Source organism: Nerophis lumbriciformis, linkage group LG32, assembly GCF_033978685.3.
Source record: "Nerophis lumbriciformis linkage group LG32, RoL_Nlum_v2.1, whole genome shotgun sequence".
Taxonomy (NCBI): Eukaryota; Metazoa; Chordata; class Actinopteri; order Syngnathiformes; family Syngnathidae; genus Nerophis; species Nerophis lumbriciformis.
In genome coordinates, this window is record NC_084579.2 from 1,808,252 (window position 1) to 1,824,145 (window position 15,894).

At 43.1% G+C, this 15,894-nt stretch overlaps 2 protein-coding genes across 5 annotated transcripts in view; both read right to left on the reverse strand.

Moving 5' to 3' along the window:
• baiap2b (BAR/IMD domain containing adaptor protein 2b) overlaps positions 1–8,066 on the reverse strand; it is a 33,845-nt gene extending 25,779 nt beyond the window's left edge. Inside the window, exons 1-2 of one of the 3 annotated variants that reach the window (XM_061926801.2) lie at positions 7,984–8,066; positions 7,692–7,897 (exon numbers count right to left, since the gene is read on the reverse strand). In XM_061926801.2, coding sequence (XP_061782785.1) covers positions 7,692–7,739 — 48 coding nt within the window. In that variant the 5' untranslated portion in view covers positions 7,740–7,897; positions 7,984–8,066. Of the gene's footprint in view, positions 1–7,691; positions 7,898–7,983 lie in introns of those variants that run through there. The other 2 variants (XM_061926800.2, XM_061926802.2) reach the window with 2 other exon arrangements.
• A 483-nt stretch (positions 8,067–8,549) lies between these two features.
• Positions 8,550–15,894, reverse strand: part of chmp6b (charged multivesicular body protein 6b) — a 9,196-nt gene continuing 1,851 nt past the window's right edge. For both annotated transcript variants that reach the window (XM_061926804.2, XM_061926803.2), the window contains 7 exons: positions 13,996–14,105; positions 11,775–11,862; positions 11,617–11,703; positions 11,486–11,551; positions 11,117–11,197; positions 10,902–10,965; positions 8,550–8,971 (listed from right to left, as the gene is read on the reverse strand). In XM_061926804.2, coding sequence (XP_061782788.1) covers positions 8,928–8,971; positions 10,902–10,965; positions 11,117–11,197; positions 11,486–11,551; positions 11,617–11,703; positions 11,775–11,862; positions 13,996–14,105 — 540 coding nt within the window. In that variant the 3' untranslated portion in view covers positions 8,550–8,927. The remainder of the gene's footprint in view (positions 8,972–10,901; positions 10,966–11,116; positions 11,198–11,485; positions 11,552–11,616; positions 11,704–11,774; positions 11,863–13,995; positions 14,106–15,894) is intronic.

The window sequence follows — 15,894 nt, forward strand, 5'->3', positions numbered from 1 at the left end:
CAATGACTATAGTTGACTAATTGCCAAGATAGTCAGTGACTATAGTAGACTAATTGCCAAGATAGTCAGTGACTATAGTCGACTAATTGTCAAGATAGTCAGTGACTATAGTCGACTAATTGCCAAGATAGTCAGTGACTATAGTCGACTAATTGTCAAGATAGTCAGTGACTATAGTCGACTAATTGTCAAGATAGTCAGTGACTATGGTCGACTAATTGCCAAGATAGTCAGTGACTATAGTCGACTAATTGCCAAGATAGTCAGTGACTATAGTCGACTAATTGTCAAGATAGTCAGTGACTATGGTCGACTAATTGTCAAGATAGTCAGTGACTATAGTCGACTTATTGTCAAGATAGTCAGTGACTATAGTCGACTAATTGTCAAGATAGTCAATGACTATAGTCGGCTAATTGTCAAGATAGTCAGTGACTATAGTCGACTAATTGCCAAGATAGTCAGTGACGATGGTCGACTAATTGTCAAGATAGTCAGTGACTATAGTCGACTAATTGTCAAGATAGTCAGTGACTATAGTCGACTAATTGTCAAGATAGTCAGTGACTATGGTCGACTAATTGTCAAGATAGTCAGTGACTATAGTCGACTAATTGTCAAGATAGTCAGTGACTATAGTCGACTAATTGCCAAGATAGTCAGCGACTATAGTCGACTAATTGCCAAGATAGTCAATGACTATAGTCGACTAATTGTCAAGATAGTCAGTGACTGTCAAGATAGTCAGTGACTATAGTCGACTAATTGTCAAGATAGTCAGTGACTGTCAAGATAGTCAGTGACTATAGTCGACTAATTGCCAAGATAGTCAATGACTATAGTCGACTAATTGTCAAGATAGTCAGTGACTGTCAAGATAGTCAATGACTATAGTCGACTAATTGCCAAGATAGTCAATGACTATAGTCGACTAATTGTCAAGATAGTCAGTGACTGTCAAGATAGTCAATGACTATAGTCGACTAATTGTCAAGATAGTCAGCGACTATAGTCGACTAATTGCCAAGATAGTCAATGACTATAGTCGACTAATTGTCAAGATAGTCAGTGACTGTCAAGATAGTCAATGACTATAGTCGACTAATTGCCAAGATAGTCAATGACTATAGTCGACTAATTGTCAAGATAGTCAGTGACTGTCAAGATAGTCAATGACTATAGTCGACTAATTGTCAAGATAGTCAGCGACTATAGTCGACTAATTGCCAAGATAGTCAATGACTATAGTCGACTAATTGTCAAGATAGTCAGTGACTGTCAAGATAGTCAATGACTATAGTCGACTAATTGCCAAGATAGTCAGCGACTATAGTCGACTAATTGCCAAGATAGTCAATGACTATAGTCGACTAATTGTCAAGATAGTCAGTGACTGTCAAGATAGTCAATGACTATAGTCGACTAATTGTCAAGATAGTCAGTGACTGTCAAGATAGTCAGTGACTATAGTCGACTAATTGTCAAGATAGTCAGTGACTATAGTCGACTAATTGCCAAGATAGTCAGTGACTATAGTCGACTAATTGTCAAGATAGTCAGTGACTGTCAAGATAGTCAGTGACTATAGTCGACTAATTGCCAAGATAGTCAGTGACCACTTTGTCAACAAATGCCTGAGTAAATAATTTAACAACAACATTTCTCAAGCAGCTATTGCAAGGAATTTAGGGATTTCACCATCTACGCTCCGTAATATCATCAAAAGGTTCAGAGAATCTGGAGAAATCACTGCATGTAAGCGACATCATTGTGTAAAGGATATCACCACATGGGCTCAGGAACACTTCAGAAAACCACTGTCAGTAACGACAGTTGGTCGCTACATCTGTAAGTTCAAGTTAAAACTCTGCTATGCAAAGCCAAAGCCATTTATCAACAACACCCAGAAATGCTTCACTGGGCCCGAGCTCATCTAAGATGGACTGATGCAAAGTGTAAAAGTGTTCTTTGGTCTGACGAGTCCACATTTCAAATTGTTTTTGGAAACTGTGGACGTGGTGTCGTCCGGACCAAAGAGGAAAAGAAGCATGGGGACTGTTCTAGTATCAAAGTGTAAAAGGCAGCATGTGTGATGGTATGGGGGTGTATTAGTGGCCAAGACATGGGTAACTTACACATCTGTGAAGGCACCATTAATGCTGAAAGGTACATACAGCTTTTGGAGCAACATATGTTGTTATCATGGACGCCCCTGCTTATTTCAGCAAGACAATGCCAAGCCACGTGTTACAACAGCGTGGCTTCGTAGTAAAAGAGTGTGTGTACTAGACTGGCCTGCCTGTAGTCCAGACATTGAAAATGTGTGAAGGCTCAAATATGAGAAGGGAGACTGTTGAATGGGAAAGAATTCCACTTCAAAAATGTGTCTCCTCAGTTCCCAAACCTTTACTGAGTGTTGTTAAAAGGAAAGGCCATGTAACACACTGGTAAAAATGCCTTTTTTGCAATGTGTTGCTGCCATTCAACTCTAAGTTCATGATTATTTGCAAAATATAAGAAAGTTTGTCAGTGTGAACATGAAATATCTTGTCTTTGCAGTCTATTCAATTGAATATAAGTTGAAAAGGATTTGTTGGATTCTCTTTTTATTTACCATTTACACAACCTGACAACTTCACTGCTTTCACGGTTTGTATCATTTTATGTGTCCAAACATTTTCAGCAGCAACAATGTGTGTGTGTGTGTGTGTGTGTGTGTGTGTGTGTGTTGGACAGTGCCGGCCCAAGCCTCCATGGGGCCCTAAGCAAAATTAGATTTTGGGGCCCTCTATTTCTGCCAATAATATTGATTGTTGATCATTCACACACCTACTATAAACTCATTGCGGCTCTGGCAGTGTTGTTTACATGATCCTATTGTCAGCCTGGCATGTCTTTACAAATGACATGTCATTTATAAAGATATGGGGGTGGCCCAGTTAAGAACATAAATAATACCAATGAATGAAGGAATGATGTCCAGAGTGCCACATATGGTTCCTAATCTTAAAATGTAGAAAACATTCAGCTACAAGAGTGGCCTGGGGTTGAACAGTCCAAGTGATAAAGCTTTGTATTTACAGTAAAAGTGTCATCTTGTCTCATCAGTCTTGTACATATTAGTCTTTAATTACTAGTTTACATTTTTAGTTAATTGTTCATATTCAATGTTTACTTTGTACAAAGAGAGCGCAGTCTACTGAAGTTAAATTCATCAATAGTTTTCCCCTTTGAAAGACGCAAGGCAAAATCCTTCCATTTCACCATGTTGCTACAATGATCTTCACTGTTTTCATGCTGTTTCAGCAGTGCACCTATGTTGACCCAATCCCGCTGTCCCTCGGCTGACACTTTTAAGGACTTTTTGGAAAATAATTTGCAGCAAAAGCAATAGACTGCATCTTTACTTCTTGAATAAGTCAGCCAGCTACGCTTGACTTTTTCTCCATTGACTAGCTGTCTGTAGGTATAATGATAATGAAAACTTGGGCCATCATGCCGTTTGGGGAATGAAAAGTTCTCCTTAATAGACAGTGGTCCTCTGATCACCTGCTCAGTCCTGTCTGAATCTGAGAGGAAAGATATGGCGTCACATTAGTGCCAAAAATCCAAGCGCATAAAAACTGTTATCGCGCGCTGATTCTCCACTTTGTGCGCGCGCGACACCCTTTTGCACGTGCGTGGTGTCTTTTTGCGCGCGCGTGGTGCCTTTCTGCGCGCGCGTGGTGCCTTTCTGCGCGCGCGCCGTCTCGGTCTGTGCGCTCTCTGTGTACTCCTGGCATCTCTCCTCGCGCTGTCATTTTTTTTTTGGGCACTTTGGGGGCAGGTATGCTTAGACGGCCCCTCCTTTCTGATTGGCTGTGAGCATTTTTCATATGACCAATCATTCTCCAGCGTAGCAACGTTGTAGCCATCTTACCTCGGACATCTAGCCTCAATCATTACATTGATGTCAAAGCAAGTTATGGTAATTTAATTAGTACATGTACCAATTAAATTACCATAACTTGCTCGATTTTCGACCAATTTACAAACGGCTTGCCTTGTTACAAATCTTATTACATGTAGATATGACATAGGATGCTGCACCTGTTGAAATTACCTCTTTCGCTATAAAAAAAAAAGACTTAATTGTGCAACATAGTTGTGTAGGGTCAGTGTTAGTCAGTTCTCTGATTATTTTAAACTGTTTCAGAATACATTATTAAAAGGCTATTTTTAACATTTTAAAAACAAAATTCAAAGATTATTTCATTAATTTTATGGCTGAATCAAAAGAAATTCCATAAATTAGAAAACAAATGTTCAAGAAGAAGTGAAAACTTTGCGCCTATAACAATCTTGATACATATTGACGATGACCCGCCCTGCTATACTTCTGATTGGCTCTGAGCGTTTCGCCTGACCAATCAGAAGGAAGGGGCCGGCTAAGCATACCCACCCCCAAAGTGCCAAAACGAAACATGCCAGCGCACAGACCGAGACGGCGCGCGCGCAAAAAGGCACCACGCGCGCGCAAAAGGGTGTCGCGCGCGCACGAAGTGGAGAATCAGCGCGCGATAACAGTTTTTATGCGCTCGGATTTTTGGCACTAATGTGACACCATAGCAGGCGGCAAACGTCACAGGTGCAGCAGAGGCAGCTTTACATTTAAAGAGAGGCAGGAAGAATCACTAAGCCTAGATCAGCAGCAGCACTCTGTTGACCTAACATTGTGTTTTTGTACAATAATATATCTTTGATCATTTAGAAATCATCAGTCAGACTCGTACATGCACAAAATAAAAAATAAGAATTTTTTGTTAATTGCTTTTGGGGGCCCCCTGGTGGCCGCGGGGCCCTAAGCAAGCGCTTAGTACACTTATGCCTTGGGCCGGCTCTGGTGTTGGATGATGAGTCAGCAGAGAGCACAGGCTTCATGGTGGGATGTAAATTGGCCGCACAGCACGCCGTCACGGACACACCTTGGCCACAGCAACACAACCGCCAAGCGCGGGTCACGTGACTCAGGTGCATTGTGGGAAACACTACACACTGTCACCGGGGTGGGGGGGGGGAACGCCGTCGAAGAACGAAAGGTGTGTTTTCAAGGACACACAAGAAGAGACTGCTGCCCTGTAGTGGCCACAAGAGGACTTACATCATCCTGCTGACACACACACACACACACACACACACACACACGCCAGTGGCATGCTGGGACACCAAGCGTGAGTGTAAGGAGCGAGCAAACACACAGATGGTGTTTTCTTCAACACTCGGGGAAGACTTCTTGTCACTAACTCCTCCTCACTGCGGACACAAGATTCTCGAGAAGGTGGCATCACGACTGAGTGGGGAGTCAGTCAGCCCACACACACACACACACACACACACACACACACACACACACACACACACACACACACACACAGTGTGAGTCATGTCGATGTGTGTGTGCACCAATGAAAGCCACACAGGAAGTCAATCTGACGGTTTCATGAACACACGATGATGGGACTATCTGTAGCTCGTCATTACAACTCTGTGCATTCTAACACCGCTTCCTGCACGGCTCGTACACACCTGGTCTGCCAGAGCATAAGAAGACATAGAATCAGAGATCAGTGTTGCTATATTTAGCAAGACCTTCCAGCTTCTAGGATTTCACAAAAAGTGGCAACAAATCTGGCGACTTTTTCCAGGCTTGAAAATCATTTAAATATCCAATGAAGTTCATAAGAAAAGTCCATATGCACATGTGTTATGGCCAAATATGCAAATGATAGACAGATACCAAGAAGCTTGCAAACTCCACACAGAAAAATCCCGAGCCCGGGATTGAACTCAGGACCTTCGTATTGTGAGGCACATGCACTTATTATAACACAACATACTATAATAAATAATATGATATAAAATACTATAATATAATATAAATATTACTCTATTACAACAGGTCAGGGGTGAAAGGTCATCTGCAGCCCCCTCAAGTGGCTACTGTACGTTGTCCTACATTTGTTTGAATATGACTGTACTTTGTCCTACGATGTATGAATATGACTGTACTTTGTCCTACGATTGTATGAATATGAATGTACTTTGTCCTACGATTGTATGATTATGACTACTTTGTCCTACGATGGTATGAATATGACTGTACTTTGTCCTACGATTGTATGAATATGACTGTACTTTGTCCTACGATTGTATGAATATGACTGTACTTTGTCCTACGATTGTATGATTATGACTACTTTGTCCTACGATTGTATGAATATGACTACTTTGTCCTACGATTGTATGAATATGACTGTACTTTGTCCTACGATGATATAAATATGACTGTACTTTGTCGTACGATTGTATGAGTACGACTGTACTTTGTCCTATGATTGTATGAATATTACTGTACTTTGTCCTACAATGTATGAATATGACTGTACTTTGTCCTACAATGTATGAATATGACTGTACTTTGTCCTACAATGTATGAATATGACTGTACTTTGTCCTACAATGTATGAATATGACTGTACTTTGTCCTACAATGTATGAATATGACTACTTTGTCCTACGATGGTATGAATATGACTGTACTTTGTCCTACGATGGTATAATTATGACTGTACTTTGTCCTACGATTGTATGGACATTACTGTACGTTGTCCTACGATGTTATGAATATGACGGTACTTTGTCCTACGATTGTATGAATAGGACTGTACTCTGTCCGACAATCATTAATATGACTGTAAGTTGTCCTTCGATGTATGAATATGACTGTACTTTGTCCTACAATCATTAATATGACTGTAATTTGTCCTACGATTGTATGAATATGACTGTACTTTGTCCTACTATTGTATGAATATGACTGTACTTTGCACTACAATTGTATGAATATTACTATACTTTGTAATACGATGGTATGAATATGACTGTACTTTGTCCTACAATTGTATGAATATAACCGTACTTTGTCCTACAATCGTATTAATATGACTAATTTGTACTACAATGTATGAATATGACTGTACTTTGTCCTACGATTGTATGAATATGACTGTACTTTGTACTACAATTGTATGAATATTACTATACTTTGTCCTACAATGGTATGAATGTAACTGTACTTTGTACTACAATTGTATGAATATGACTGTACTTTGTACTACAATTGTATGAATATTACTATACTTTGTCCTACGATGGTATGAATGTAACTGTACTTTGTACTACAATTGTATGAATGACTGTACTTTGTCCTACGATTGTATGAATATGACTGTACTTTGTACTACAATTGTATGAATATGACTGTACTTTGTACTACAATTGTATGAATATTACTATACTTTGTCCTACGATGGTATGACTATGACTGTACTTTGTTGATGAAACATGTGTCCAGTGAGAAGGTCTTTACATCCCTGAAAACGAACTCCTATTCGGTTGTGAGTCAACAACCAAGCATGGACTTCCAAAACATCTCCTGGGAATCTCCTCAAACATCTGATCTTTGATAATATCGATGATGTCATTCCAGCAGGTATCAATACTCCTGCTGATCACTACTAATCAAAGTCAGCGAGGACTGAGCAGGAAGTCAAACGGAATAAAACTTCATGAATGAAGGAAAAGCAGGATGTGATCGATCATCCTCAATAAAGTCTCAGAAGCCAACTTCACACATGCGCAGCGTGTCTCACCTTGTAGACGTTCTCCGTGATTCGGTGCACCTCGTCGGTTCGGGACATGTTTGCCGCGTGGTGGTGTTGATGATGATGATGATGATGATGATGAGGGTGGTGGTTCCGTCTTTTATAGGAGAGACCTCCGCTGCGCCCACGCCGGAGACCCACACGCGTGCACGCGCACAGGCGGAACGTCAGAAGCGACGATGCGTTCAGGGAGCCTGGGAGAAAAGGACACTGGTCAGGTTAGTGTGCGATGAAGCACACATGAGTGACTATTGCACCTTTTTAAATGTGGAACTCTTACCAAGAGTCTAAAAAAATAACTACTTTTTCCTCGTCATTGAACGCAGCGTCTCGCAAAGCAAGCCACGCCCCTTCAACTGCGTCACCACGCCCCCTCGACCATTGAGAAGAAGCGTCCTCCCACCTTTTACACAACACACACGATTCCGCCCTTCTTTTGTTTTGATGTGCGTGGTTCTGCTCAGCGAGTGGGCCGCAGAAGCGTTGCATTGTGGGTCGGTGCCATAAAACACCGTTGCAAAGTGGCGGGCGGTCACGTGTTCAATGTATTGACTGATATCTGCTGGCAGCCGGCAGGGGGCGACTCCTCAGCAACACGTGACCTTGTGGATGACGTCACAGCACCGCCATACAAAATAGCGCGAAGTGGCGGCAGAAGGCACAAAAAAGATAAAAGGGTACTTGAGGACTTCGCAGACCCGGGTGGGCTTTTTTTTTCTTCCCGCCATGACTTCCACGCGCATGACTCATTCGCACCGCCCACTCCCACGCGTTCCCGCGAGGAGAGCAGTGGATGTCAATGTGCGCTACACTGCTGCCACCTTGTGGCCAAACACGACAACAGCAGGATGTCCAAAGGAGTTTATTGTAAAAAATCACTTGGATGATAGAAAGAATAACAATGGATTAGTAGAGTGGGACATTGAAGGTGCATGACAGCTGCTCACCAGCTCAACTATCTACGTTAAGGCCTCTTTTAGGTTTTTAACAGCTGAAAGAAAGTGTTGTTTAATATCCTTCTTATGCTGGGCTTTTATTTTGAAGTCTCTGCATCCAGAGTCAATATAAGAATGTTTTGTGTACATACGCGTGCTTCACTTGTCAACAGCAAGTGGGCACCAGCAGCTGTGATCTTGCCAGCGCCGCTGAGAGCAGCTGCTGAGCGGGAAAGATGCTCTGCTGAGGCTTGTGAAGAAGGTGAGACAGTGTCCACCTGATGTCCTCTCAGGCAGCCAGAAGCTCCGCCTTCTTCCTGGGATGAACCCTCGCTAAAAGAAACATCAGCCATTAGCACAATTCTAACATCTTCCTACATGTCCTAAGTGTCCTATTACATGTCTTAAGTGTCCTACTACATGTCCTAAGTGTCCTATTACATGTCCTAAGTGTCCTACTACATGTCCTAAGTGTCCTACATGTCCTTCTAAGTGTCCTACTACATGTTCTTCTAAGTGTCTGACTACATGTCGTCCTAAGTGTCCTACTACATGTCCTAAGTGTCCTACTACATGTCCTAAGTGTCCTACTACATGCCCTTCTAAGTGTCCTACTACATGTCCTTCTAAGTGTCCTGCAACATGTCCTTCTAAGTGTCCAGCAATATGTCCTAAGTGTCCTGCAACATGTCCTAAGTGTCCTACTACATGTCCTAAGTGTCCGACTACATGTCCTTCTAAGTGTCCTATTACATGTCCTAAGTGTCCTACTACATGTCCTTCTAAGTGTCCTACTACATGTCCTCCTAAGTGTCTGACTACATGTCCTAAGTGTCCTACTACATGTCCTAAGTGTCCTACAACATGTCCTTCTAAGTGTCCTACAACATGTCCTTCTAAGTGTCCTACTACATGTCCTTCTAAGTGTCCAACTACATGTCCTAAGTGTCCAACTACATGTCCTAAGTGTCCAACTACATGTCCTAAGTGTCCAACTACATGTCCTAAGTGTCCTACAACATGTCCTAAGTGTCCTACAACATGTCCTTCTAAGTGTCCTACTACATGTCCTTCTAAGTGTCCGACTACATGTCCTTCTAAGTGTCCTACTACATGTCCTAAGTGTCCTACTACATGTCCTAAGTGTCCTACTACATGTCCTTCTAAGTGTCCTACTACATGTCCTAAGTGTCCTACTACATGTCCTAAGTGTCCGACCACATGTCCTAAGTGTCCTAATACATGTCCTAAGTATCCTACTACATGTCCTTCTAAGTGTCCTACTACATGTCCTAAGTGTCCTACTACATGTCCTAAGTGTCCGACTACATGTCCTTCTAAGTGTCCGACTACATGTCCTTCTAAGTGTCCTACTACATGTCCTTCTAAGTGTCCGACTACATGTCCTAAGTGTCCGACTACATGTCCTAAGTGTCTGACTACATGTCCTTCTAAGTGTCCTACTACATGTCCTATGTGTCCTACGACATGTCCTAAGTGTCCTACTACATGTCCTATGTGTCCTACGACATGTCCTAAGTGTCCGACTACATGTCCTATGTGTCCTACGACATGTCCTAAGTGTCCGACTACATGTCCTTCTACATGGTGTATGTGTCCTTCTACATAAATTGTGTGTGTCCTTCCAAGTCTCCTTGTACGCATCCTATGTGTCCTTCTACACATTCTGTGTCCTTCCAAGTCTCCTTGTACACATCCTATGTGTACTTCCAAGTCTCCTTGTACACATCCTATGTGTACTTCTGTATGTTGGATGTGTCCTGTGTTGTTCTAAGCGTCCTATGTGTCCTTTCAAGTCTCCTTGTACACATCCTATGTGTCCTTCTGTGTGTTGGACGTGTCCTGTGTTGTTCTAAGTGTCCTATGTGTCCTTCCAAGTCTCCTTGTACACATCCTATGTGTCCTTCTGTATGTTGGACGTGTCCTGTGTTGTTCTAAGTGTCCTATGTGTCCTGCCAAGTCTCCTTGTATGCATCTTATGTGTCTTCTACATGCTGTAGGCGCCTATGTGTCCTTCTACAACTTTTTATGTGTCCTTCTTTGAGTTCTGTGTGTCCTTCTTTGAGTCCCATGTGTCCTTCTTTGAGTCCTGTGTGTCCTTATCTGAGTCCTGTGTGTCCTTATCGGAGTCCTGTGTGTCCTTCTTTGAGTCCTATGTGTCATTCTTTGAATCCTATGTGTCCTTCTTTGACTCCTATGTGTCCTTCTTTGAGTCCTATGTGTCCTTCACATCAACACCAACCTGCCTTCTCCTCCACCACCTCTGGAAGTTGCTGTGATGGAACATCAGGAAGCTCCACGTCTTCCTAAGGACAAGGACGAAAGGGAAAACCTTGTTCCAGCTCACATACTACAGTACAACAACTACACTACAACAAATACAGTACAACAACTACAGTACAACAACTACAGTACAACAACTACAGTACAACAACAAACACTACAGCACAATGACACCTGAGTGATGGCCTCCAGCTCGGCCAGGACAGCGTCTTCGTCCTCTTGGGACAAGGAGCCAGCCAGCATGTCGTCAATTTGCTGCACAGAGAGAGAAGCAAAGTCATCATGGTGTCTTCAGAGAAGTCACCATGGTGTCTTCAAAGAAGTCATCATGGTGTCTTCAGAGAAGTCATCATGGTGTCTTCAGAGAAGTCATCATGGTGTCTTCAGAGAAGTCATCATGGTGTCTTCAGAGAAGTCATCATGGTGTCTTCAGAGAAGTCTTTAGGGTGTCTTCAGAGAAGTCTTTAGGGTGTCTTCAGAGAAGTCATCATGGTGTCTTCAGAGAAGTCACCATGGTGTCTTCAGCAGGATGGAGATGCTCACCCTTTGGTAGTCCACAGCATCCTGTGTTTCGTCCAAGATGCGCTCCACGTCTTCAATGGACATGACCTTGGGAGGAAGACAAGGTCGGTGAGGTGCTATCTGACTGACTGCTCCATGATGCCAGGACTTACCTCGTGCATTTTCTTCAGACATTCATTTCCCACTTTGAGGCCGTCCAGGACCTTCTTCTCAATCTGGACAAACTCCAGGTCCTGCACCTGCAAGGTGATGGAGGAGGACAAGATGTCAGCCAGGAGGAACATCTCATCTTGATAAAGCTGCCACACACCAGACGCTCCAGGTTGCTAATCTGCTTCTCAGTCTTGTCCAACAGCTGGTCCTGGTAACGTTTCTTCTTCAGCAGGAGGAGCGCTCTCCTAAAGTACAGGACAACAAAAGTTGTCATCTCTCCTAAAGTACAGGACAACAAAAGTTGTCATCTCTCCTAAAGTACAGGACAACAAAAGTCGTCATCTCTCCTAAAGTACAGGACAACAAAAGTCATCTTCCTCTCTCCTAAAGTACACAGACAACAAAAGTCATCTTCATCTCTCCTAAAGAACAGGACAACAAAAGTCGTCATCTCTCCTAAAGTACAGGACAACAAAAGTCATCATCATCTCTCCTAAAGTACAGGACAACAAAAGTGGTCATCTCTCCTAAAGTACAGGACAACAAAAGTCATCTTCCTCTCTCCTAAAGTACAGGACAACAAAAGTCGTCATAAGTACAGGACAACAAAAGTCATCTTCCTCTCTCCTAAAGTACAGGACAACAAAAGTCGTCATAAGTACAGGACAACAAAAGTCATCTTCCTCTCTCCTAAAGTACAGGCCAACAAAAGTCATCTTCTTCTCTCCTCAAGTACAGGACAACAAAAGTCATCTTCATCTCTCCTAAAGTACAGGACAACAAAAGTCATCATCATCTCTCCTAAAGTACAGGACAACAAAAGTCATCTCCCTCTCTCCTAAAGTACAGGACAACAAAAGTCATCTTCCTCTCTCCTAAAGTACAGGACAACAAAAGTCGTCATCTCTCCCAAAGTACAGGACAACAAAAGTCATCATCATCTCTCCTAAAGTACAGGACAACAAAAGTCATCTTCCTCTCTCCTAAAGTACAGGACAACAAAAGTCGTCATCTCTCCTAAAGTACAGGACAACAAAAGTCATCTTCATCTCTCCTCAAGTACAGGACAACAAAAGTCATCTTCATCTCTCCTAAAGTACAGGACAACAAAAGTCATCTTCCTCTCTCCTAAAGTACAGGACAACAAAAGTCATCTTCCTCTCTCCTAAAGTACAGGACAACAAAAGTCATCTTCCTCTCTCCTAAAGTACAGGACAACAAAAGTCATCTTCATCTCTCCTCAAGTACACGACAACAAAAGTCATCTTCCTCTCTCCTAAAGTACAGGACAACAAAAGTCATCTTCCTCTCTCCTAAAGTACAGGACAACAAAAGTCGTCATCTCTCCTAAAGTACAGGCCAACAAAAGTCATCTTCATCTCTCCTAGGGCCCGCAATGGCCCATTGCAAAAGGACTCCGGGAGTCCTTATGCAATGGGACATAAGGACCCCTCTCCTAAAGTACAGGACAACAAAAGTCATCTTCCTCTCTCCTAAAGTACAGGACAACAAAAGTCATCATCATCTCTCCTAAAGTACAGGACAACAAAAGTAATCTTCCTCTCTCCTAAAGTACAGGACAACAAAAGTCATCTTCCTCTCTCCTAAAGTACAGGACAACAAAAGTCATCTTCCTCTCTCCTAAAGTACAGGACAACAAAAGTCGTCATCTCTCCTAAAGTACAGGACAACAAAAGTCATCTTCCTCTCTCCTAAAGTACAGGACAACAAAAGTCGTCATCTCTCCTAAAGTACAGGACAACAAAAGTCATCTTCATCTCTCCTCAAGTACAGGACAACAAAAGTCATCTTCATCTCTCCTAAAGTACAGGACAACAAAAGTCATCTTCCTCTCTCCTAAAGTACAGGACAACAAAAGTCATCTTCCTCTCTCCTAAAGTACAGGACAACAAAAGTCATCTTCCTCTCTCCTAAAGTACAGGACAACAAAAGTCATCTTCATCTCTCCTCAAGTACACGACAACAAAAGTCATCTTCCTCTCTCCTAAAGTACAGGACAACAAAAGTCATCTTCCTCTCTCCTAAAGTACAGGACAACAAAAGTCGTCATCTCTCCTAAAGTACAGGCCAACAAAAGTCATCTTCATCTCTCCTAGGGCCCGCAATGGCCCATTGCAAAAGGACTCCGGGAGTCCTTATGCAATGGGACATAAGGACCCCTCTCCTAAAGTACAGGACAACAAAAGTCATCATCATCTCTCCTAAAGTACAGGACAACAAAAGTAATCTTCCTCTCTCCTAAAGTACAGGACAACAAAAGTCATCTTCCTCTCTCCTAAAGTACAGGACAACAAAAGTCATCTTCCTCTCTCCTATAGTACAGGACAACAAAAGTCGTCTCCTCCAGCTAAACTCACTCTTTCTTGCCATCTCTCAGCAGCTTCTTGGCCAGAAGTCGTTCCTTCTCCAGCTGCAGGTTGATCTTTTTCTGGTACTGCCTCAGTTTATCTCGCTGTTGCTTCAGTTGCTGCAAAGGCAGAAAAAAGTGAGGCGTGGATTATTAAAGTGGGCAAGGAAGATTGTGTCGAAACATGAGGAAATAATGTGCACTTATTTGACTGACGGTGTGACACAACAGTTCAGTTAGAATAATACACAATGTTGGATGTAAAGAATTCGTTATTGTATCAAAACTATTGAAATTCAATGATTTGGTCCATTTGCAAGTAGATGACATTATGTACAAAGCAAACTAAACCTGTAACACAAAACAGTTAACAAAAAAGCTTAGGGAAAATGAACATTAAATGTGTGTGCACGTTAGAGATGCGCGGTTTGCGGGCACAACCGCGGAGTCCGCGGATTATCCGCGAATCGGGCGGATGAAATTTAAAAAAATTAGATTTTATCAGCGGGTCGGGTCGGGCGATTGAAATTTAAAAAAATTAGATTTTAAATAGATTCAGGCAGGTGGCAGTTAAACCAATTGGTAAATATATATACATAGTTAAATGTTGTTACCCACATACGAAAAACGAGCAGGCACCTGCAGCATATGCCACAACAGAAGAAGAAAAAAAAAGAGATGGACACTTTTACGGAGCGGAGAAGGCCCCCGACGCCTCGCCGGGGTCCGGGACCTAGGCCCCTTCCCCCGAGAGGGCCCCACCTGGAGCCGTAGCTGAGGCGATCCGCGAGAAGGGCCCGACGCACGTCCAGGGTCACCACCGCGCCCACCGCACCGACACCCCGCCTCGTCCGCCTTCGCCGCGGCCGGCGTCACGCGCAGCAGGTAAGCAGCTTGCCTGCCCGCCACCCCCGTGGCCGGGGGCTCGTAACAGGGGTCACTCCGCGCGCGCAGCTTACCTGCCCGCCACCCCCGTTGCCGGGGGCGCGTAACAGGGGTCACTCCGCGCGCAGTGCGCTCACGAAAGGGGTGGGGCTCACCCTGGTTGATATAGACAGCAGCTAGGACGGTGGCCATGGACGTCGGAACCCGCTAAGGAGTGTGTAGCAACCCACCTGCCGAATCAACTAGCCCTGAAAATGGATGGCGCTGGAGCGTCGGGCCCATACCCGGCCGTCGCCGGCAGCGAGACGCGCTTGGAGGTGCGCTCAGCGAGGCTCCCATATGATTGCGCACTGGTGTGCGTCTGGGTCGTGACAGCGTGGCACGCAAATGTCTGTGCTGCATTGGATCAGTCTCCTTTCTTTAACAGGCAAAAGCTTTATAACCTCACTAATGCCTTGCATCGTCTATATTAGATATATACGGGCGGGTGCGGGCGGATGCGGTTCTGATCAAATGTTAGATCGGGTGGATGGCGGATGGTTGATGACTTTCTGATGCGGTTGCGGATGAAATAATTGCCTATCCGCGCATCTCTACTGCCTGTAGTCTCCAGATAGCCTACAATCAAATGATACATGCACTTGCTCTTTTATTATCATACTGATGGATCCTTTGATTATCATACTGATGGATCCTTTTGATGGATCCTTTGATTATCATACTGATGGATCCTTTTGATGGATCCTTTGATTATCATACTGATGGATCCTTTTGATGGATCCTTTGATTATCATACTGTTGGATCCTTTGATTATCATACTGTTGGATCCTTTGATTATCATACTGGTGGATCCTTTGATTATCATACTGATGGATCCTTTGATTATCATACTGATGGATCCTTTGATTATCATACTGTTGGATCCTTTGATATCATACTGTTGGATACTTTGATTATCATACTGATGGATCCTTTGATATCATACTGTTGGATACTTTGATTATCATACTGATGGATCCTTTC